Below are 23,176 nucleotides of genomic sequence, written 5' to 3'. Positions count from 1 at the left end.
AGCATAATGGTTCATTTAATTTTTTTTTTTTAAACTTTATTTAACCAGGTAGGCCAGTTGAGAACAAGTTCTCATTTTCAACTGCGACCTGTCCAAGACAAAGCAAAGCAGTGCGAAACAAACAACAACACAGTTACACATGGAATAAACAAATGTACAGTCAATAACACAATAGGAAAACATCTATATACAGTGTGTGTAAATTAGATAATTTAGCAATTAAACACTGGAGTGATAGATGTGCAGATGATGTGAAATTAGAGATATTGGGATGCAAAGGTGCAAAAAAAAAATAACAATATGGGGATGAGGTAGTTGGATGGGTAATTTACAGATGGGCTATGTACAGGTGCAGTGATCTGTGAGCTGCTCTAACAGCTGATGCTTAAAGTTAGTGAGGGAGATATGTCTCCAGCTTTAGTGATTTTTGCAATTCGTTCCAGTCATTGGCAGCAGAGAACTGGAAGGAAAGGTGGCCAAAGGAAGTGTTGGCTTTGGGGATGACCAGTGAAATATACCTGCTGGAGCGCGTGCTACGGGTGGGTGCTGCTATGGTGACCAGTGAGCTGAGATAAGACGGGGCTTTACCTAGCAAAAACTTATAAATGACCTGGAGCCAGTACGTTTGGCGACGAATATGACGCGAAGGCCAGCCATCGAGAGCATACAGGTCGCAGTGGTGGGTAGTATATGGGGCTTTGGTGACAAAACGGATGGCATTGTGATAGACTGCATCCAATTTGCTGAGTAGAGTGTTGGAGGCTATTTTATAACTGACATCGCTGAGGTCAAGGATCGGTAGGATAGTCAGTTTTACGAGGATATGTTTGGCAGCATGAGTGAAGGATGCTTTGTTACGAAATAGGAAGCCGATTTGTAGATTTAATTTTGGATTGGAGATGCTTAATTGGAGTCTGAGAGGGGGAGTGTACAGTAACCAGAAACCTAGGTATTTGTAATTGTCCACATATTCTAAGTCAGAACCGTCCAGAGTAGTGATGCTGAACGGGCGGGCAGGTGCGGGCAGCGATCGGTTGAAGAGCATACATTTAGTTTTACTTGCATTTAAGAGCAGTTGGAGACCACGGAAGGAGTGTTGTATGGCATTGAAGCTCGTCTGGAGGTTAGTTAAGTGTCCAAAGAAGGGCCAGAGGTATACAGAATGGTGTCGTCTGCTTAGAGGTGGATCATAGAATCACCAACAGCAAGAGTGACATCATTGATGTATACAGAGAAAAGAGTTGGCCCGAGAATTGAACCCTGTGGCACCCCCATAGACTGCCAGAGGTCTGGACAACAGGCCCTCCGATTTGACCCACTGAACTGTCTGAAAAGTAGTTGGTGAACCAGGCGAGGCAGTCATTGAGAAACCAAGACTGTTGAGTCTGCTGATAAGAATGTGGTAATTGACAGAGTCGAAAGCCTTCGCAAGGTGGATGAATACGGCTGCACAGTATTGTCTTTTATCGATGGCAGTGATATCGTTTAGGACCTTGAGCGTGGCTGAGGTGCACCCATGACCAGCTCGGAAACCAGATTGCATAGCGGAGAAGGTACGGTGGGATTCGATATGGTCGGTGATCTGTTTGTTAACTTGGCTTTCAAAGACTTTAGAAAGGCAGGGCAGGATGGATATAGGTCTATACCAGTTTTGGTCTCGGGTGTCTCCCCCTTTGAAGAGGGGGATGACCGCGGCTAGTAATAGGGCTTGCAACAATTGCGGCGGATCATTTTAGAAAGAGGGTCCAGATTGTCTAGCCCAGCTGATTTGTAGGCGTCCAGATTTTTCAACTCTTTCAGAACATCAGCTATCTGGATTTGGGTGAAGGAGAAATGGGGGAGGTTTGGGCAAGTTGCTGTGGGGGGTGCAGGGCTGTTGACCGGGGTAGGGGTAGCCAGGTGGAAAGCATGGCCAGCCATTGAAAAATGCTTATTGAAATTCTCAATTATCGTGGATTTATTTGTGGTGACAGTGTTACCTAGCCTCAGTGCAGTGGGAGGAGGTGTTCTTATTCTCCATGGACTTTACAGTGCCCCAGAACGTTTTGGAGTTTGTGCTACAGGATGCACACACACAGGTCGCCCATTAACGAAGGCAATTAGACTGCCCTCTTTTTACCATAGTTTAAATAACTCACTAGCAGGGAGAATGTACTTATTCAGTCTAAATAAATACCTTTAGACTGTTGTCTGCACATTACACTGTCATGTTATTACATTTTCCAAAGTTAACTTTTTGAATCTCTATTCTAAAGTGTTTTATGAAGTCTATAGTCAGTATTTACGTTAGAGACTCTGTTGCAATTTTAGACAAAAGGCACCCCATGTACCTGGACTTCGAACTACTCCCTTCTGGGCGCAGGTATATGGCCATCTACTTTTACTTTACTGACTTTATTGTCCCCATGGGGACATTTTGTTGCAGTGTCATGTACACATTTAAAGTGGTGTTTAAATACAATGCAAAACAAATTGACAATACAACTTTCATAACAGTTAACATAGAAATAAAAAGAGACTAGCCTGCTGGCCTTACTGGGTCGATAGGAACATTAGCCCGAGCTATTTAGGAGGGATATCGCACCTGGCACAAATGATTATCTAGTTCTCTTTTTCCTGCCGAGGGGTGCTCTATACCTGCGCCCAGAGGGGAGTAGTTCGAAGTCCGGGTACAGGGGGTGGCTTGGGTCTAAAATGATTTTGTGAGCCTTGCAGAGATTAAAGATCTTAAAGATCTCATCCAGGCCTGTCTGTTTGACTCCAAGTACCTTTCTTGCTGTGGTGATAATCCTTCTCAGCATATTTCTCTGGCTGACAGTGGCATTGCCAAACCAACAAACAATACAAAAAGTTAAAATACTCTCAATGAAAGATTTGTAAAACAGAATAAGTATAGTACAGTCAACATTAAAAGTTCCCAGCTTTTTGAGAAAGTACAGTCTGACTGTTTTTCTAGGTCAGATCTGTACATTTACTCCACTGAAGCTTATTGTCCAAGAGGACACCCAGATATTTGTATTCCTTTACAATCTCTATATTCTGACCTCTGATAGATGTTGCAGAGTTAGGTGTTGTATGCTTCCTGAAGTCTATGCACATCTCTTTGGTCTTGTTGGTATTGAGGTGTAATTTGTCACACCACTCTAAAAAGTCATTTAGGACTGGGCCATGGTGTTCCTCGTCATCATGCAACAGGCTGATCAAGGCTATGTCATCAGCAAACTTAATGAGGTGTCTTTCAGGATGGGAACTAGTACAACTATTAGTGTACAAGATGTACAGGAGTAGGGACAAAACACATCCCTGAGGAGAGCCTGTGTATGGGGTGCGCATGTCTGACACGTGGGGACCTACTTTGACCCGCTGTGACCTCTGGCTCAGGAAGTCCAACAACCACAAGACAAGTTCCCCATCTAAGGAGAAGTCCCGAATGAGTCTGCAAGAATGTAAGGCTGGATTGGGTTGAAGGCAGAAGAAAAGTCAACAAACAAAACCCTGACATGGGATGTGGCACCCTCTAGATGTCTGTAGACCATGTTGAGGAGAGTACACCCTCTAGATGTCTGTAGACCATGTTGAGGAGAGTACACCCTCTGTAGACCATGTTGAGGAGAGTACACCCTCTGTAGACCATGTTGAGGAGAGTACACCCTCTGTAGACCATGTTGAGGAGAGTACACCCTCTGTAGACCATGTTGAGGAGAGTACACCCTCTGTAGACCATGTTGAGGAGAGTACACCCTCTGTAGACCATGTTGAGGAGAGTACACCCTCTGTAGACCATGTTGAGGAGAGTACACCCTCTGTAGACCATGTTGAGGAGAGTACACCCTCTGTAGACCATGTTGAGGAGAGTACACCCTCTGTAGACCATGTTGAGGAGAGTACACCCTCTGTAGACCATGTTGAGGAGAGTACACCCTCTGTAGACCATGTTGAGGAGAGTACACCCTCTATAGACCATGTTGAGGAGAGTACACCCTCTATAGACCATGTTGAGGAGAGTACACCCTCTATAGACCATGTTGAGGAGAGTACACCCTCTATAGACCATGTTGAGGAGAGTACACCCTCTATAGACCATGTTGAGGAGAGTACACCCTCTATAGACCATGTTGAGGAGAGTACACCCTCTATAGACCATGTTGAGGAGAGTACACCCTCTATAGACCATGTTGAGGAGAGTACACCCTCTATAGACCATGTTGAGGAGAGTACACCCTCTATAGACCATGTTGAGGAGAGTACACCCTCTAGATGTCTATAGACCATGTTGAGGAGAGTAAGAATTGCATAATCAACTCCTCTGATAGGCAAACTGCAATGGGTGAGGAGCTTCTGGGTGGCGCTGAGAACATGACTTTTCACAATTTTCTCAAGGCATTTTATTACTAAGGATGTCAAGGCCACAGGGCGGTAGTCATTCAGCACAGAGGGATTAGATGCTTTAGGAATGGGTCTAATTATTGAGTTTTTCCACAATACTGTCACTTGTTGCTGGTCGAGCGAGGATTGTAAAATGTCTGTAAACACCAGCCAATTGTTCAGCACAGTGCTTTAACACGTCCACTTATTTTGTCTGGGCCTGGGCTTTTGTGTGCATTACATCCCCTGAACAACTTCACATCATCAGCATTTGTAATGATGCTTCCATTTGTTATACCTCCGACACAAAATTGTCTGATTCAAATCTTGAGAAAACATTCAGTTCATTAGCCATGTTCTGGCCCTCATGTCTCCCAAGGTCAGCATTGTTTTTTCCCCTGCCTATGTGGGGGGGGGGGCACTAGCCATGGATTTAATCCCTTGCCAGGCCACCCTTGAGTTACCTGAGGAGAGGCTCCTCTCCACCCTTTGCTTGCATACCTCCTTGTCCACCAGTATCTGTCTTTTGATCTCACGTTGTACATCTCTTAAAGCCTGTCTATCACCCTCAGCATAAACTGCCTTCTTCCTAATAAAGTAGTGATTTTAGATTTTTTGATACCCAAGGCTTATTGTTAGAGAAGATTTTACAGGTTTTACTAGGCACAACTGACTCCACAGAAGTTTATATAGTTTGAAATAACATCTGTGAGTTCATCAAGATCAGAGTTGCTGTCCTCAAATACCTCCCACATAGTACAGTCAAAACACCCCTGGAGACAAGTGATACTGTTGTCATTCCAGATCTACTGAAAAACCTTGTGACAGGGAGCTTATTAGTCGACCTTGGACGAAATGAGGAATGAAGAAACGGGATGATCAAACTTCTATATTATCTGGGGTAGCTGATCTTGCTCTCTCCCTCTATCAGACAAAGGTGATGGTCTCTCTGATGAGCACGAGCTCCTCCAAATGTGGTTCAAGCTGGTCCTGGAGAAGAACAAACTGGCACGCTATGAGGAAGAGCTAGTCATATTGTAAGTAGGAAAAGATGAGAGGCACACTGCGTTCTCAGACACAGACCATCTCATGGAGTGAAGTGTGTTTGAAATTGGTTGTTTTGTCTGTTAGTGCTCAGGAACTCGAGCTGGAGGACAGACAGAGTCAACTACAGACAGATCTACGACACAGGATGTCAGTAGACGGTACGGGTCACACACTGTAATTGTAGTATGCGTTTGCGGTCCAGTTATAATACATTCGTGACCAATTATCTGTGGAACTTTTTGAGAATGTGTTCTAAATGACCATGTCCTACTTTGTCCATCTGTCTCCACCCCTCCTTTTCCTCTACCATTTTACTATCTCTCCTCTCCAATGGCCCTTTGCAGACTCCAGGAAGAGCTCCAGTGAGCTGGCGGAGGAGCAGCAGATGCTGACCGAGATCATGAAGGTGGTGGAGAGGAGAGACACTCTGGTCAGCCTGCTGGAGGAGCAGCGGCTGCAGGAGAGGGCTGAGGACAGAGACCTGGAGAGCCTGGTGCTGTCTAGGGGCTACCAGTTCCATTGGACCTGAGGAGTTGCAGCCCTCTGGGGCAGGGAAAAGGATAACAGTACCATGCAGCTCTACGGGTAGAGGCGACAAGTGACTACACTACTGGATTTGGCCTCAAGTGGCATGATGACCTTTTGAATATGTATATAGGTTGTACTTGTCAATTCCTACTTGAGGATCACATCTCGTATAGACCTGAGGGTTGTACATCCAGTGTCTGTATGCCTAGTCTCTCTTGACAGCCTTCTGAGATTACTGTATGCCTAACCAAGAACACCTCATATGCTGCCGTATGAATGGAATAAATGAAATATTATTTCGGTTTTTTTTTGTCAGTTGCACTGGAAAGCACTTAACACTACAGAAACCCAAAGATTCATCCTATCAAGTATGTTTTCCCTCTCAAAGCAAAATGTCTTTTGTATGTGTAGGTCTCTATTGTAGGTCTCTACTTTTCATGTGCTGTTGTGTTGAGAAGCACTGGAAAAACTACTGTATGTTGTATAACTTAATCTGCACTATACCAAGTAACTTAATCAACCAATACACCAAGGTGAGACTGTGTCAGTGGTCATGGTTGTCCATGTTGATCATTTTCCACAGGACTTTTTACTATTATTCCTGCATGTTGTCTGTCCTATTATTCAGTACTGACCACAACCAACAGGATTTTATTCACATTTTTGAGTCCTCCTTGCCCAACTTTTTTCATGTAAATTATGACTGGATCTGTTCGTTCAATTTATTTCGTTTGATATGAGTTTAGGGGTGTCTCCATAGCACAATAAATTTAGTTATTAAATCCTAAACTGACAGACTGATCTGTTGCTGTTTATTTTTATTCTGTAAAATTAGATTTATTTCATAAAGATATTTAATAGAGAATTGAAGTGTATTTGGTCATGATTTATGGATATGACATAATATTGAGAGAGATCATAGCTTATGGTGGCATTAGAATAAAGTCTAATGTCTATCCATCCTTGGTGATACTACCATAAAAAAAAAATTGTCAATGCATGCAGGCGCCAACTATGTGCTACAAAGTATTCAGCCATTATTTTTTATTTAACTAGACAAGTCCTTAAAGAACAAATTCTTATTTCAAATGACTGCCTACACTGGCCAAACCCTGTTCGCCGCCCTATGGGACTCCCAATCACGGCCGGTTGTGATACAGCCTGGATTCGAACCAGGGTGTCTGTAGTGACACCTCTAGCACTGAGATGCAGTGCCTTAAACCGCTGCGCCACTCGGGAGCCCAAGTTAGGGGAGGAAACTACATATGGGAACAAGGAAAGGATTCGAGGGATGAATGTTTGGACGAATGTTTGGAATTCCGTTTTCGTTATAGTGAACATTGATTCGAACAGAACGTGACTTATATCAATTTAATTCAGAGATCTACTAAATGTGTAACTTTACTTTTTGATTGTACCTTTTGAGTTTTGGCTAAATGTGATCATGGCTTCTTCGCCGTCCTCTCCCAAATCGCCGACTACTCCGAAATCTCCCACTTCCAGAAAAAAAGATGACTCGTTCCTGGGAAAATTTGGAGGAACTTTAGTAAGAAGAAAGAAAGCAAAAGAAGGTAAAGTTCAGATCAAAACAATACTGTCAAAAACATATCTAAACTTAATTTGCGAGCAGTTGTTTGTCAACAGAAAAGGACAGGAAGAAAACGTGTGTTTTATGGAGCGACAGTGTAGCCCATTTGAACTCTAGCTACAGCAATTTTTCAATCTGAGCGGCGCAAATTATTACAGAAAATGCATTGTGCAATGAAGTCACAACCTAATCTATTGTATACTCCGTCTGATTCTGTCAATTTATTACTAGTAAAGCCATAACGAATCCGCCTGCACATTCATTTAATATATCAGAATGGAGTAGCCTCAAGGCCTATCTAGGATACATACATAATACTGCCTGTCTGTATACTAGTCATTACACTCAAATAATGTATTCTATTTAAACTTCCTTGACCAGTAGGGCAGCCTGGGGATGAATACAGTGCAGTGCCTAGTAGAGTTACTAGATTACTTACTACAGTAGGGTTATTTACTATAGATGCAGGCTACGATTGGCATGTAAGGAACACTATTGCTGCAACCTGGATTTAGGGGTAGATGTAACATAGTAAACCTATATCCGGGATGCTCAAAATAGTATGATATGTTACGTATGGTATGTATTAATTTGTGGATGTCCATCATCCATTTCGTATGTTATGAATTACAATTCGTATGATATGTTACAAATTGCAATTTGTTGTGGCAAAAGTTCGCTGGGTTAGGGCAGGGTTCTACACTTAAGTTTTTCCACCAACAACTTTTTTTCTCCATTGGTAGCACCAGCACATGATTTGGTTGCACAATTCTTTTTAATACAGTACCACTCAAAAGTTTGGACACACCTACTCATTCAAGGGTTTTAATGTATTTTTACTACTTTCTACATTGTAGAATAATAGTGAAGACATCAAAACTATGAATAACACACATGAAATTATATAGTAACCAACTTTTTTTTTTAACAAATTGAAGTGTATTTTATATTTCAGTTTCTTCAAAGTACCAACCTTTGCCTTGATGCCAGCTTTGCACACTCTTGGCATTCTATCAACCAGCTTCATGAGGGAGTCACCTGGAATGCATTTCAATTAACCAGCTTCATGAGGAATGCTTTTCCAACAGTCTTGAAGGTGTTCCCACATATGCTGAGCACTTGTTTGCTGCTTTTCCTTCACTTTGCGGTCCCACTCATCTCAATTGTGTTGAGGTCGGGTGATTGTGAAGGCCAGGTCATCAGATGCACCACTCCATCCCTCTCCTTGGTCAAATAGCCCTTACACAGCCTAGAGGTGTGTTGGGTCATTGTCCTGTTGAAAAAATAATGATAGCCCCACTAAGCGCACACCAGATGGGATGGCGTTCCAGGTGACTCCCTCATGAAGCTGGTTGAGAGAATGCCAAGAGTGTGCAAAGCTGTCATCAAGGAAAATTGTGGCTATTTGAAGAGTCTCAAATATAAAATATATTTAGATTTTTTTAACATTTTTTTTGGGTTGCTAGATGATTCCAAATGTGTTATTTCATAGTTTTGTTGTCTTCACTATTATTCTACAATGTGAAAATAGTACAAATAAAGACAAACCCTTGAATGAGAAGGTGTTCTAAAACATTTGACCGGTAGTGTATATACAGCTCTAGAAAAAATTAAGAGACCACTGCAAAATTATCAGTTTCTCTGGTTTTACTATTTATAGGTATGTGTTTGGGTAAAATGAACATTTTTGTTTTATTCTATAAACTACTGACAACATTTCTCCCAAATTCCAAATAAACATTTTGTCATTTAGAGCATTTATTTGCAGAAAATGACAACTGGTCAAGATAACAAAAAAGATGCAGTGTTGTCAGACCTCGACTAATGCAAAGAAAATAAGTTCATATTCATTTTTAAACAACACAATACTAATGTTTTAACTTAAGGAAATTTCAGAAATCAATATTTGGTAGAATAACCCTGTTTTTCAATCACAGCTTTCATGCGTCTTGGCATGCTCTCCACCAGTCTTTCACATTTGATTTTGGGTGACTTTATGCCACTCCCGGCGCAACAATTCAAGCAGCTTGGCTTTGTTTGATGGCTTGTGACCATCAAACAAAGCGTGAGACATTGTGGCTTGTAGGCCTCTTTTTGTATTATTATTAATAATGACCTGGCCTGTGTCCCATAATGTGCCTGCATTCCGTACAGAACCAGGATAATAATGACTAGCTATCTTTTACATTAGCATGCTCTTGTGTTCTTACATTGATACAATATTAAAATAAAGTGCAAAATGTATTTATTGCAGATTTCAAAGTGCCATGTTTTCTGCAACCCCTCCCCCCCCCCAAAAAATGATGCTTGATACCAAAATGATACCACAAAGTTGGGTGAAGGACTGATTTGTGTTTTGTGTTTGGCCAGCGGCGTTGTGTGTGGCGCACTTGTGATGGAGATTTCAAAATAAATGGCCACAGGATTGGTTCAAATAATCATGATAGGCTACTTTGTAGTTACCTTTTAATTGCCTTTCCATCAACCAAAAAACAGTTAGGCTATCATTAGCATCGCTAATGGCTACACAAATTGTTACACATATAGGCCCTATGCGCACCGCACACAGCGGGGCTTGACATTTAGGTAAACTTGCCAGTGCAAACTGAAAGCTACTGACCCAAATGGATAAATGTACTGGCCAGGGTCAAGATCTGACAGAAAAGTTAATGATGCGTGTATAATTTCAATAGCAGTTGATTTTATCTTTCATTTGCGGGCTGAGCAAGTAGCCTATACAAGGTTCATACAGACATTGCCAAGTTAGGAGGCATGAGGACTGCAAGGAGGCATGAGGACTGCAGATGTGGCCAGGGCAAAAAATTGCAATGTCCGTACTGTGAGACGCCTAAGACAGCCTACAGGGAGACAGGACGGACAGCTGATCGTCCTCGCAGTGGCAGACCACGTGTAACAACACCTGCACAGGATCGGTACATCTGAACATTACACCTGCGGGACAAATAGACTACTAACAGATCTCTCGAGCCAGACGGCTTACTTCCGCAATCTTTGAATGCCTATAGGCTTACGTTGCTCCAAGGTCGGGGGTATGTGAGACTAACTAACAGATGGGGAAATTACATTATCTTGATTAACTGAGAACCGTGTCAGATCGGATAAGTATATTTAGGAACAGTGACACTGAAAGCTGAGGTGGTGCAGTGAGCTAAGGATTTTTTAAATATTGATTTAAGAACAGTAAGAGTCATCCCCTTTAGAACATCTCTGTGTTGTGAGATATAGCATTGGGAGAAGGACTATATGTGGACGGAGGAGGGCCACTAAGTAGTAGATGAAATTGCTGTGTTTTTCCCATGTGTAGGTGAGGGGAAAGTCCATATTCCTTGAGGAAAGACAGAGAAATCAGTGAGGGAAACCACTTACAGAAAGAACCACTACTCCTCAATAACATACCATATTAGACATGATAAAGCAAGCAAAACCCAATTCTACTCCTTTGTTAATGCTAGGCTATTTGGACCAAATGGCTGTGGGAGTAGTTAGCTAGTGTATTAGTGGTGTGGGAACACTATTGCAGTGCTATCATGTGCTGTTTGGAAGCACTTCAGAGAGGATGGTGCCAATTTTGATCCTTATCCCAGTAGTTGGGAACCCACCCGCCTTAACAACATCCTCTCATTTTCCCCCTGACCTTTACGCTTATTTATGGTGGATTGCTCATACTTGCAGAATTCTCACTGACATTAAAAATAGTGCAAAAAGAAACATGTAGTAGTAGTCATCTAAATTGTATAAAGCCTAATTCGTAGAATCATCACAAGTTGTAAGTGGCTTACTGTTTGTGCCGCCTCTTTGCTATGTGAATTTATAGCTATTGCACTGAAAGGTGGAGTGTTGAGAGGATGCATTGTGAGTGACATGATGTGTGGCTCAGTTGGTAAAGCATGGTGTTTGCAACGCCAGGGTTGTGGGTTCGATTCCCACGGGGGACCAGTACGGAGACAAAAATGTATGAAATGTATGCATTCACTACTGTAAGTCGCTCTGGATAAGAGCGTCTGCTAAATGACTAAAATGTAAATGATGTAGTATGGTCTCTCTGAACTCTCCCATCTCTCCCTCCCTACAGTGTCTGAGCTCCAGGAGGAAGGGATGAACGCCATCAACCTGCCCCTGAGCCCCACCCAATATGAACTGGACCCAGAGGACACCGTGTTAGGTAAGTACAGCATATATCCCAATCTGAGAGCCCTGGTCATAAATTATGAAAGGTCTTAAAACTGGCTAAACCCACCCGTTCTTTCTGTTTCTGCAGAGGAGAATGAGTTTCGCACCATTGTCGACCCCAACTCCAAGAACCACAGCAAACTACAGGAACTCCAGAAGGTGCTGATCGACTGGATCAATGATGTGTTGGTAGGAGAGAGGATCATCGTGAAGGACCTGGCTGAGGATCTATACGACGGGCAGGTTCTGCAGAAACTCTTTGATGAGGAACAATTCAAATCCCCAATTGGTTCTCCATCAAACTTAAAGGAACACTAATTCCACCCTACTACCAATCGCCTTCTCCATCTGGCCTTTCTCTCTTTGACAGGAATGTCTTTATTTATGCTAAAGAAGACCACTGACCAAATGAATGCTGTTGTCTTTATATGCGTGTCTCAGAGAAGCTGGAGGGGGAGAAGCTGAACGTGGCTGAGGTGACCCAGTCGGAGATCACCCAGAAGCAGATGCTACAGACGGTTCTGGAGAGGATCAACGACTCCATCAAGATCTCCGCCAGGAGCATCAAATGGAACGTGGACTGTAAGTAAAGGCTGAGAACTACACTGAACAGAAATATATTTTTATTTAACTAGGCAAGTCAGTTAATAACAAATTCTTATTTACAATGATGGCCTACCAGGGAACAGTGGGATAACTGCCTTGATCAGGGGCAGAACGACAGATGTCAGCTTGGGGATGTCAGCTTGGGGATTCGATCCAGCAACCTTTCAGAAATCAGTGAAGACTGGCCCAAATCAGTGAAGACTGGCCCAATGCTCTAACCTCTAGGCTACCTGCCACCCCGCATGTAAAGTGTTGATCCCAGAAATGTTCCATACGTACAAAAAGCTTATTTCTCTGAAATTGTATGCACAAATTTGTTTACATCCCTGTTAGTGAGCATTTCTCATTTGCCAAGATAATCCATCCACCTGACAGGTGTGGCATATCAAGAAGCTGATTAAACAGCATGATTACACTGGTGCACCTTGTGCTGGGGAGAAAAAATGGGCACTTAAAATTTTGCCACATTTTGTCACAGCACAATGCCACATGTCTCAAGTTTTGAGGGAGTGTGCAATTGGCATGCTAACTGCAGAAATGTCCACCAGAGTTGTTGACAGAGAATTGAATGTTCATAACTTTACCATAAGCCGCCTCCAACAACATTTGTTTTAGAATTTGGCAGTATGTCCAACCGGCCTCAACCGCAGACCACGTGTAACCACGCCAGCCCAGGACCTCCGGTTTGCTGTTCAACGTTGTGAACATAGTGCCTCATTTTGGGGGTATGGGCAGGCATAAGCTACGGACATCAAACACAATTGCATTTTATCAATGGCAATTTCAATACACTGAGATACTGTGATGAGATCCTGAGGCCCATCGTCGTGCCATTCACCCGCTATCACCTCATGTTTCAGCATGATAATGCACAGCCCAATGTCACTATTTACAGATGGGCTGTGTACAGGTACAATGATCGGTAAGCTGCTCTGACAGCTAATGCTTAAAGTTAGTGAGGGAGATATACAGTATCTCACAAAAGTGAGTACACCCCTCACATTTTTGTAAATATTTGAGTATATCTTTTCATGTGACAACACTGAAGAAATGACACCTTGCTACAATGTAAAGTAGTGAGTGTACAGCTTGTATAACAGTGTACATTTGCTGTCCCCTCAAAATAACTCAACACACAGCCATTAATGTCTAAACCGCTGGCAACAAAAGTGAGTACACTCCTAAGTGAAAATATCCAAATTGGGCCCAAAGTGTCAATATTTTGTGTGGCCACCATCATTTTCCAGCACTGCGTTAACCCTCTTGGGCATGGAGTTCACCAGAGCTTCACAGGTTGCCACTGGAGTCCTCTTCCACTCCTCCATGGCGACATCACAGAGCTGGTGGATGTTAGAGACCTTGCACTCCTCCACCTTCCAAATTTGTAGCAACACTTTGGGGAAGGCCCTTTCCTGTTTCAGCATGCCAGTGGCCCCATGCACAAAGCCAGGTAAAAACAGAAATGGTTTGTTGAGTTTGGTGTGGAAGAGTTTGACTGGCCTGCACAGAGCCCTGACCTCAACCCCATCAAACACCCTTGGGATGAATTGGAATGCCGACTGCGAGCCAGGCCGAATTGCCCAACATCAGTAGCCGACCTCACTAATGCTCTTGGGGCTGAATGGAAGCAAGTCAAAGCAGTAATGTTCCAATATCTAGTGGAAAGCCTTCCCAGAAGAGTGGAGGCTGTTATACAGTGCATTCGGAAAGTATTCAGACCCATTTACTTTTTTTTCTTCTTTTTTTTACGTTACAGCCTTATTTTAAAATGGATAAAATCTCAAATGTTCCTCATCAATCTACTCATAATACCCTATAATGACGAAGCAAAAACATTTTTTTTGAATTTCTTTGCAAATGTATAAGAAATAAAAAACAGATACCTTCAAGTATTCAGACCCTTTGCTATGAGACTCAAAATTGAGTTCAGGTGCATCCTGTTTCCATTGATCATCCTTGAGATGTTTCTACAACTTGATTGGAGTCCACCTGTGGTAAATTCAATTGATTGGACATGATTTGGAAAGGCACACACCTGTCTATATAAGCTCCCACAGTTGACAGTGCATGTCAGAGCAAAAACCAAGTCATGAGGTCGAAGGAATTGTCTGTAGATCTCCGAGACAGGATTGTGTCGAGATATACACTACCGTTCAAAAGTTTAGAAATGTCCTTGTTTTTGAAAGAAAGGCAAACAAAAATTGTCAGTTTTAAAATAACTATGTTAGCACAGCTGAAAACGGTTGTGCTGATTTTAAAGAAGCAATAAAACTGGCCGCCTTTAGACTAGTTGTGTATCTGGAGCATCAGCATTAGTGGGTTCGATTACAGGCTCAAAATGGCCAGAAACAAACAACTATCTTCTGAAACTCGTCATTCTATATTGTTTCGAGAAATTAAGGCTATTCCATGTGAGATATTGCCGAAAACTGAAGATCTCATACATACTGTGTACTACTCCCTTCACAGAATAGCGCAAACTGGCTCTAACCAGAAGAGGAGTGGGAGGTTCAGCTCGTCCCTCCATGTTTCAGTCCGATTTCCTCTGTTTGGTTCTAATGAATGCAGCCCTGGAGAGACAGACTAAGTGGTCCAACAGATAGACTACGTGGGTACGTGGGTGATGTTCAGCTAGCTAAGAGTCCATACTTTGCTTACTGGTAATTGAGTTTTCTCTGCTTCCCTTTGCTTGCTCTCTACTGAAGAGGAATGTCTGTCTGTATATTTTAGTGAAGCACTTTAGCTTTGCCTTGACGTCTCTATTTTATGAAAGGATTTTAATAGGGCTGTGACAATAACAGTATCTTAATTTTTTTTCCAAGGCAAAAATTAAAACACGAAGCAGACCAAATTCTTTGGTCCTTTAAAAACCTGCTGTATGTACAATATTGTGTGCTATATTTTGGAAAATAAATAAATGTGACTCTGGATGACAACATAATGATGTTTGTTTCCAACATTATGGGTGTTTTCCAAAAGAAGTTTCATCCGCTTCGTGTTTTGTTTCTTTGCCACGATACTAAGGAGTATCGCAATACTGTTATCATAACAGCCCTAGAACACATGGGTGATTTTTCAAGTTTTAATGTCACATAGACAACTACAGTAAAATGCCTCTCCCTAACCCCAACAATGCAGTAATCAAGAACTATGTAATACTAAAATTAACAAGGTAGAACAAAAACACACAAGATATAAAAATAAGAAGAACCCGATACAGTAAGTAAGTATACTATATACAGGGTCAGTTCCAGTACCATATTTACAATGTGCAGGGTACTGGATCGATGTTCAGCGAGTAAAGAGTTCATACTTGTTTCTCTGGTCATTGAGTTCTCGGCTTCCGATTGAGTTTTCCCTCTAATGAAGAGGAATGTCTGTCTGTACATTTCAGTGATGCGCTTTAGTTTTGCCTATTGTCTATTTTCTGAAAGCTTTTTAACCAGAAGATGGTAATAGCACTCAGGAATTGTTTTAGCAACATGTTTGTATGAGAAAATGAGAGGAGTGAAGTAATCAAGGAAATATACAGTGCCTTCAGAAAGTATTCATACCCCTTGACTTATTCCATATTTTGTTGTCTTACAGCCTGAATTTAAAATGTATTAAATATATTTATCTCACCCATCTACACACAATACCCCATAATGACAGTGAAAACATGTTTTTAGAAATATTTGCAACTTTATTGAAAATGAAATATTAAATGTACATAAGTCTTTACACCCCTAAGCACCTTTGGCGGCGATTATAGGCAGTTAGGAAAGCAAAGGCTAGCTTTTTCAAAAATAAATGTTCATCCTGTAGCACACACTCCAAAATGTTTTTGGGACATTGTAAAGTCCATAGAGAATAAGTGCACCTCCTCCCAGCTGCCCACTGCACTGAGGCTAGGAAACACTGTCACCACTGACAAATCTACTATAATTGAGAATTTCAATAAGCATTTTTCTACGGCTGGCCATGGTTTCCACCTGGCTACCCCTACCCCGGTCAACAGCCCTGCACCCCCCACAGCATCTTTCCCAAGCCTCCCCCATTTCTCCTTCACCCAAATCCAGATAGCTGATGTTCTGAAAGAGCTGCAAATCTGGACCCCTACAAATCAGCTGGGCTAGACAATCTGGACCCTCTCTTTCTAAAATTATCTGCCGCAATTGTTGCAAGCCCTATTACTACCCTGTTCAATCTCCCTTTCGTATCGTCTGAGATCCCCAAAGATTGGAAAGCTGCCGCGGTCATCCCCCTCTGAAAAGTTGCATATCCCGGGGGCTATTTGATGCTAATGCAGTACGGCACAGGATGTTTTTGTGCTGGTCAAGTGCAGTCAAGTCTGGAGTGAACTAAGGGCTATATCTGTTGTTTATTTTTGAATGGGGCATGCTTATTTAAGATGGTGAGGAAAGCACTTTTAAAGAACAACCAGGCATCCTCTACTGATGGGATGAGTTCAATATCCTTCCAGGATACCCAGGCCAGTGCTACGCGCTTCAGCACTCGGCGGTCCAAGGTCATGGGTGCTGACGTGCACCCATGACCAGCTCGGAAACCAGATTGCATAGCGGAGAAGGTACAGTGGGATTCAAAATGGTCGGTGATCTGTTTGTTAACTTGGCTTTTAAAGACCTTGCTCGGAAAGGCAGGGCAGGATAGATATAGGTCTGTAACAGTTTTGGTCTAGAGTGTCTCCCCCTGTGGCTCAGTTGGTAGAGCATGGTGTTTGCAACGCCAGGGTTGTGGGTTCGATTCCCACGGGGGGCCAGTACGAGAAAAAAAAATGTATGAAATGAATTGAAATGTATGCATTCATTACTGTAAGTCGCTCTGGATAAGAGCGTCTGCTAAATGACTAAAAAATGTAATGTAAATGTATTGTGTGTCGGGAAAGGGGATAGATACTGAATGCATTCAACTGAAATGTGTCTTGCATATTTAACCAAACCCCTCTGAATCAGAGAGGTGAGGGGCTACCTTAAACGACGTCATCGGGGAGCAGTTGTTGTTGGGGGTTAACTGCCTTGCTCAAAGGCAGAATGGCAGATTTTTACAACTTGCTGGATCTGGGATTCGAACCAACAACCTTTCGGTCACTGGTCCAACGCGCTAAACCGCTAGGCTAGCTGTAGATGGGTGAGGGAGAAAAAAAAATGTTCATCCATTTAGAGTTCAGGCTGTAACGCAACAAAATGTGGAATAAGTCAAGGGGTATGAATATTTTCTGAAGGTACTGTACACATTCTTCAAGGTAAGATTTTTGTTTTGAAAGAAGTATGAATGCATGAAATAACTACATCAAAAAGAGAAACAATTGTATGACATGATGGAGGAGTCTTTGATCAAATTTACCGCAGACTTTTGTCACCCAAGTGCTAACTGAATCAATGCAATTGTTCCCTGCTTTCAACCTATTCTTTTAAGCTGGGGAAAAACACTTAAGGGGGATGTAACACACTCCTCTGTTCTGATCCACTTAGCCTGAAAGGATCAAACAGATATCAGAGGGCTTTTAGATACCTCTCCTTTAATTTAGCATTTTAGTAGGGAGAAATCAAAGCCTTGTTTACTTTATTGATTGTTCTTTCAACCATTCAAAGCTTAAGCAAATTCCCCTTTCTGTCTCTCTTGTCCAGCTGTACATGCTAAGAGTATAGGGGCCATTCTTCATCTGTTGGTGGCGCTGTCTCAACACTTCAGAGCACCAATCAGACTTCCTAACCACGTGTCCATCCAAGTAGTGGTGGTTCAGGTACTGTACATCTTATTTGGCTTGAAATATAGTACACATGGATGATATTTGAAATAGCCTAAGTATCTGAAGTCGTATGCATATTAGTTACATGTGAAAATAACTTTGCTATACATGCTTATAAATGTGATGAATAAAAATGAAATACTCCCACTCTTTAGATACAATTATAGGCCCCTTTAATGCAAGGCAGATTCTCCTGTTTCATTTGGCATTTTGTCTGTCTTTTTTCTCAGAAAAGGGAGGGAATTCTTCAGTCCCGCCAGATCCAGGAGGAGATCACAGGCAATACAGTGTATGTCAGCTCTCAGCTTGCCTCTTTTCTCATTGATAGAACTCGCACTCCTCACTCAGTCTGTTATGTCAGAAATAGAGAGAGGTTTACCTTAGTACACCTTAGTAGTACCTTAGTACGCCACATATCATTGCCCCTCCCAAAAACACAATGCCATCTTATTTCCAATATTTAGTTCTTATACATTTTCCACTCTCAAATGCAATCCCTCCTGCAGCCTTTATGAAAGGCTATATTCTGAAATAACTGCATTCTATTATAGGTGTTCAAGCACAATTGTTTCGCCAGCATCTATGAACACAGTAGACCATTGTATGGACAGGGATGTGTGGTTCCTTGCCAGTGTAGCACAGCCCCAGCTGAGGTTGGAGCGGTCCAGCAGGCCCAGAGCAGCTGGGGAGATAAGTGGGCGGGCAGTGTGCTCATATTATAGTCATGGTCACAGGGTTGTTATCATACGACCTGGACTGCTGCCCAGCCCTGCCACTGTCATTAGAGATTACACCATGAAGAGAAGGAGCGCTGTGCCTGTGTGTGTGTGTGTGTGTGTGTGTGTGTGTGTGTGTGTGTGTGTGTGTGTGTGTGTGTGTGTGTGTGTGTGTGTCCAAGCCATCCCTTGTTAGCCTCCTTTGTGTGATAGCTGTTGGGATGTTGCAGCAGCCCCTTGACCCAACATGCCTGGCTCTGACAATACCACAATGGAGACATCCATTTTGTTAAATGTTCACCAAAGTGAACCTATTATGTACTCCATCAACATTACTGTATTCACCACCAACAATATTGTTTATCTGGTTGACATAAACGTATCAATAGGACTTGTAGAATAGAAGTATGCTGTTATATAAATGTAATTCAGTTCTTTGTGACCTGTCCTTGCAGACCAAATGTAGGTTTAGAACTTGTTTTCTTCTCGTTTCCCTCAGGGCTTTGTCTGGGAGACATGGTACGTATTCACTGTTTATTCTCTACTGATGCATTTTCTCATGAGTCGCAAATGGACATTTTTGGTCTTCAAGGCACAGTTTTCAGTACTTGTCATTGACTACCGTGACATTTTTTGCATCGTTTCTTTGAGTAACGGTATGACTGTTCTCTCCGTCCATTAAGAGCGAGATGCTTTTCACACCCTGTTTGACCATGCTCCAGACAAGCTCAATGTGGTGAAAAAGGTACTGTGTGTTAATTGTTAATACTGCAGCAGTGTTTTATTGTACTGTTGCTATTGTTTTGGCTCTATTCCACATGATACAATGAATGAGGATAAAGCGCATTCGGTCAGCTTTGATTGTAGGGTATTTTCATCCATATCTGATGAACAGTTATAAAATTACAGCACATTTCGTACATAGTCCCCCCATTTTAGGGAACCAAAAGTATTTGGACAAATTCACTTACAGTTTTGTGTGTATTAAAGTAGTCAAAAGTTTTGTATTTGGTCCCATATTCCTAACTTGTGACTACAAACTTGTTTTAATGCATTTTCAGTTTGTTTTGATTGAGTTTTAGATTATTTAGTGTCCAAAATAAATTAATGGTAAACAACTCAAATGACAATACATGATTTACCATTCATTTCTATTGGGCACAAAATAATCTGAAACACAACCAAAACAAACTGCAAATGCATCCAAAAAGTTTGTAGAGTCACACATTAGGAATATAGGAACAAATACAAACTGTTTGAATAATTTAAATGTCCAATGCAGCCGTTTTTTTTTTATCTCAATATCAAATAATTTCTGGGTAACATTTAAGTTCCTTACTGTGATTGTTTTCAATTAAAATAGTCAAAAAATAAATAAAAATAGCTTCTTAGCAAAGAGTAGTTTCTCAAGCAATAATTTTGCTTGGACTGTCTGCAAGTGGTCTGAGTGGGGAGGGGGGAATTGAAAATATTCTGTTATAGGCAGAGAGGTTTGGAACTCTCTTATTGGTCTATTAACTAATTTACCGCATGGTGATGTCACCATGGAAGACCAAATCTCCATCCCAACAAAACAGGCTGAAATGTCTGTCTTTTCAAAGAGCTCTTACACTAAATGGGCATTATCATACTTTTCCAAATTTCACAGTATTATTCCAACCTCCTAGGCTGGAAATATATATACAACAAAGGAAAATCACATTTGTGGCTGCACTGGGCCTTTAATACACATATAACTGAATTTGTCCAAATACTTTTGGTTCTCTATAATTGGGGGACTATGTACAAAAAGTGCTCTAATTTCCCAATTGAAAATACCCTCAATTTAAAGCTGACAGTCTGCACTTTAAGATCGCAGTCTTGTACCATTTTCAAATCCGAAGTGCTGGAGAACAGAGCCAAAACAACAACAAATGTGTCACAGTCCGAATACTTCAGGATCTCACTGTAAATGGCTGCTGTTTCCACAGACTCTCATCACCTTTGTGAACAAACACTTGAACAAGCTCAATCTGGAGGTGGCTGAACTGGACACACAGGTACAGTATATGAACTAGAATTATCTAACGAGAAATATACCTCAACTTGTATATTGATAAGAAGAACCATGTTTTAGTTTTTTTAATCTGTGGTTTGCTGACGGTGTTTACCTGGTTCTGCTGTTGGGACTGCTGGAGGGCTACTTTGTTCCGCTCTATAAATTCTTCCTGACACCTGAGAACTTTGACCAAAAGGTATGTTGACATTTACTCTCCATTTTGCTAAATTGTATATGTTCTATGTGTGGTGCACTTTAATGACAGTGAACACACTAATTTCATACATTTCCAGCAAATTATGATTTTATGGCCCTAATTGTTGAAAAATCCATTGGAATAAAACATAATTCAATCATTTGCACCATTGTTAAATTCAAGAGTTATAATCCTTCAAAATGATTTGCTGATATTAGTATTTATCATGTAGACAATGTGCAACCCAAAGCCTCTTGACAGCTATTCTTAGCAGGCTTTTTAAAGGGACGCCCTGTCAAACATGAGCCTGGGTCCTCTCCTGCAGGCTGTGCTGTGCCAAGCAGAGTGGGCACCCACCCACCCGCAGGCAGCATCTGTAATCTGCTCCTGCATAGGAAATCAATAAGTGGCCAAGAGATTAGCACTAATGCAGAGAGAGGGAGGGGAGCAGGGACAAGGGGTCCTTTCAGGGACAGGCGCTATAAAGGAGTGCCCTCTATGCGCCTGAAGGAATCCTCCAATGGTTGATCTTGCTTGATTTCTACACCGCCCTCTCTCTCTTTCTCTCTCCTGCTCTCTCTCTCCCACTCACTCTCTCTCTAGCACTGTCTCAAGATCTCTCTCTTTCTCTCTCTCTCTTGCTCTCACTCTCTCAAGCTTTGGCTACTAATTGCCCTCCATATTTCCTAAATCTCCTTCAACCCCCAGCTGATCTGTTCTTAGAAATACCAGGCGCTGCACTGACACTCAGTACCACACTTTTACATGAACCAATTCAACCAAACAACAACCACATTCTGACTGAAACACCTCCCCCTTCCTCTAATCTAATGTTTTAGCTGGTGCAGAATGAGTGGGGTTTTTTCAGCTGAAAAGGGGTTATGGGTTTATTGAACTGATGTTTCCACACCGAGGAACATGTGGCTGGGGAACTGTGATGACTTGTGTGAATAGTATGCATTGTGTGTTCGTTGGAGAGCTGTTTCCTCATACTGTAGCCTACCTTTGCAGGGCTCTTCTGTTTTGTAATGTTGCTGTCATTGTGTTTCTGTCATGCAGGTGTACAACATGTCCTTCTCCTTTGAGCTGATGCAAGATGGAGGTCTGGAGAGACCCAGACCCAGGCCTGAAGGTAGGAGTTCTCTTTTAGGATGTCATTATATAGTTGCTATGGACAATTATTATGTTTTTTTTTTAAATATATATATTCTGAGGCTGAACATTTAGTGCAAAGCCATATGGAGCAATACATATAACTCCTGATAATTCAATGTGTCAGTGTATCTGTCTCTAAATAAATGATTTGTTTATGATAATTCTGTCAGGCACTAAGCCCTGACAGCAGTATTCTCACATACAACCAAGTCTGGAAGAAGTTTGTCTTTATGCTCTTTCACTCTACCAATCCATTCAGTGAATCTCAAATGTCACACTATGTTGAAGTAGAAGCACCACACACCAAGCCCCTTGGTGAATAGGTTTTCTTTTTGGGTTCTGTGTGTAATTAATGGGTTTTTTAATTTGTCCTTAGAATTATGTAGTAGTGTGTCTATGACTACATGTTGAAACACACATTCATGTTCAGTGTACTTTTTCATTGGCAGTACGATTTGTCATTTCTGAATCGGAATGCTTTTCTCAGGGTCAAAACACTTCCTTTATGCCATATCCTCCTCGATTTTTTAGTGACTGCTGTCTGTATGTGTTTATTCATATGTTCTTATTTCCCAGATATTTTGAACTGTGACCTCAAGTCCACGCTGAGGGTGCTGTATAATCTCTTCACCAGATACAGAAATGTGGACTGAATATGTGGTGTTGTGGGCACTAATTTTACTGGTAAACATTCAATTGCAATTTTCACAATTGCATGCTTCAAGGGAAGCATTTTAATTATGCCAAGAGCACTACGAACCAATCCAAGACATTAAGCATTTATATTATGAAACAACAATTTAGCAATAGATTGTACCAAATATTGTATGTGCCATAATAATAACTATAAATTGTATGTGTCATTTTTTTACTTGTCTGCAACTACACTAAATATACAGTACCAGTCAAAAGTTAGGACACACCTACGCAATCCAGGGTTTTTCTTTATTTTTTACTGTTTTCTACATTGTAGAATAATAGTGAAGACATCAAA

General features: G+C 41.6%; 2 protein-coding genes across 5 annotated transcripts in view; both read left to right on the top strand.

Annotated features, from left to right (window-relative positions):
• Window positions 1–6,735, top strand: part of mical2b (microtubule associated monooxygenase, calponin and LIM domain containing 2b) — an 84,860-nt gene extending 78,125 nt beyond the window's left edge. For all 4 annotated transcript variants that reach the window (XM_029759036.1, XM_029759034.1, XM_029759037.1 and 1 more), the window contains 3 exons: window positions 5,297–5,402; window positions 5,497–5,570; window positions 5,757–6,735. In XM_029759036.1, coding sequence (XP_029614896.1) covers window positions 5,297–5,402; window positions 5,497–5,570; window positions 5,757–5,941 — 365 coding nt within the window. In that variant the 3' untranslated portion in view covers window positions 5,942–6,735. The remainder of the gene's footprint in view (window positions 1–5,296; window positions 5,403–5,496; window positions 5,571–5,756) is intronic.
• Window positions 6,736–7,146: 411 nt separating this feature from the next.
• On the top strand, window positions 7,147–22,950 carry LOC115197472 (alpha-parvin). The gene is made up of 12 exons (XM_029759033.1): window positions 7,147–7,511; window positions 11,622–11,711; window positions 11,808–12,008; window positions 12,161–12,301; window positions 17,956–18,071; window positions 18,308–18,366; window positions 19,293–19,312; window positions 19,477–19,538; window positions 20,764–20,837; window positions 20,910–21,027; window positions 22,087–22,159; window positions 22,759–22,950. Exons 1-12 carry the CDS (start codon window positions 7,385–7,387, stop codon window positions 22,833–22,835), a joined length of 1,158 nt encoding a protein of 385 aa, XP_029614893.1. The 5' UTR covers window positions 7,147–7,384; the 3' UTR covers window positions 22,836–22,950.
• The last annotated feature ends 226 nt before the right edge of the window (window positions 22,951–23,176 follow it).

This window comes from Salmo trutta, chromosome 7 (genome assembly GCF_901001165.1).
Source record: "Salmo trutta chromosome 7, fSalTru1.1, whole genome shotgun sequence".
NCBI lineage: Eukaryota > Metazoa > Chordata > Actinopteri > Salmoniformes > Salmonidae > Salmo > Salmo trutta.
The sequence above is the reverse complement of the archived record's forward strand: the minus strand, read 5'-3'. Positions and strand labels throughout refer to the sequence as shown.

Excerpts from the sequence above, each read along its gene's own strand:
- LOC115197472 (XM_029759033.1), top strand. The coding sequence starts at position 7,385 with ATGGCTTCTTCGCCGTCCTCTCCCAAATCGCCGACTACTCCGAAATCT. Across the intron at positions 19,539-20,763 it reads AGCTCAATGTGGTGAAAAAG|ACTCTCATCACCTTTGTGAA; the intron begins GTACTGTGTGTT and ends CTGTTTCCACAG. Across the intron at positions 20,838-20,909 it reads GAACTGGACACACAGGTACA|TTTTTTTAATCTGTGGTTTG; the intron begins GTATATGAACTA and ends ACCATGTTTTAG.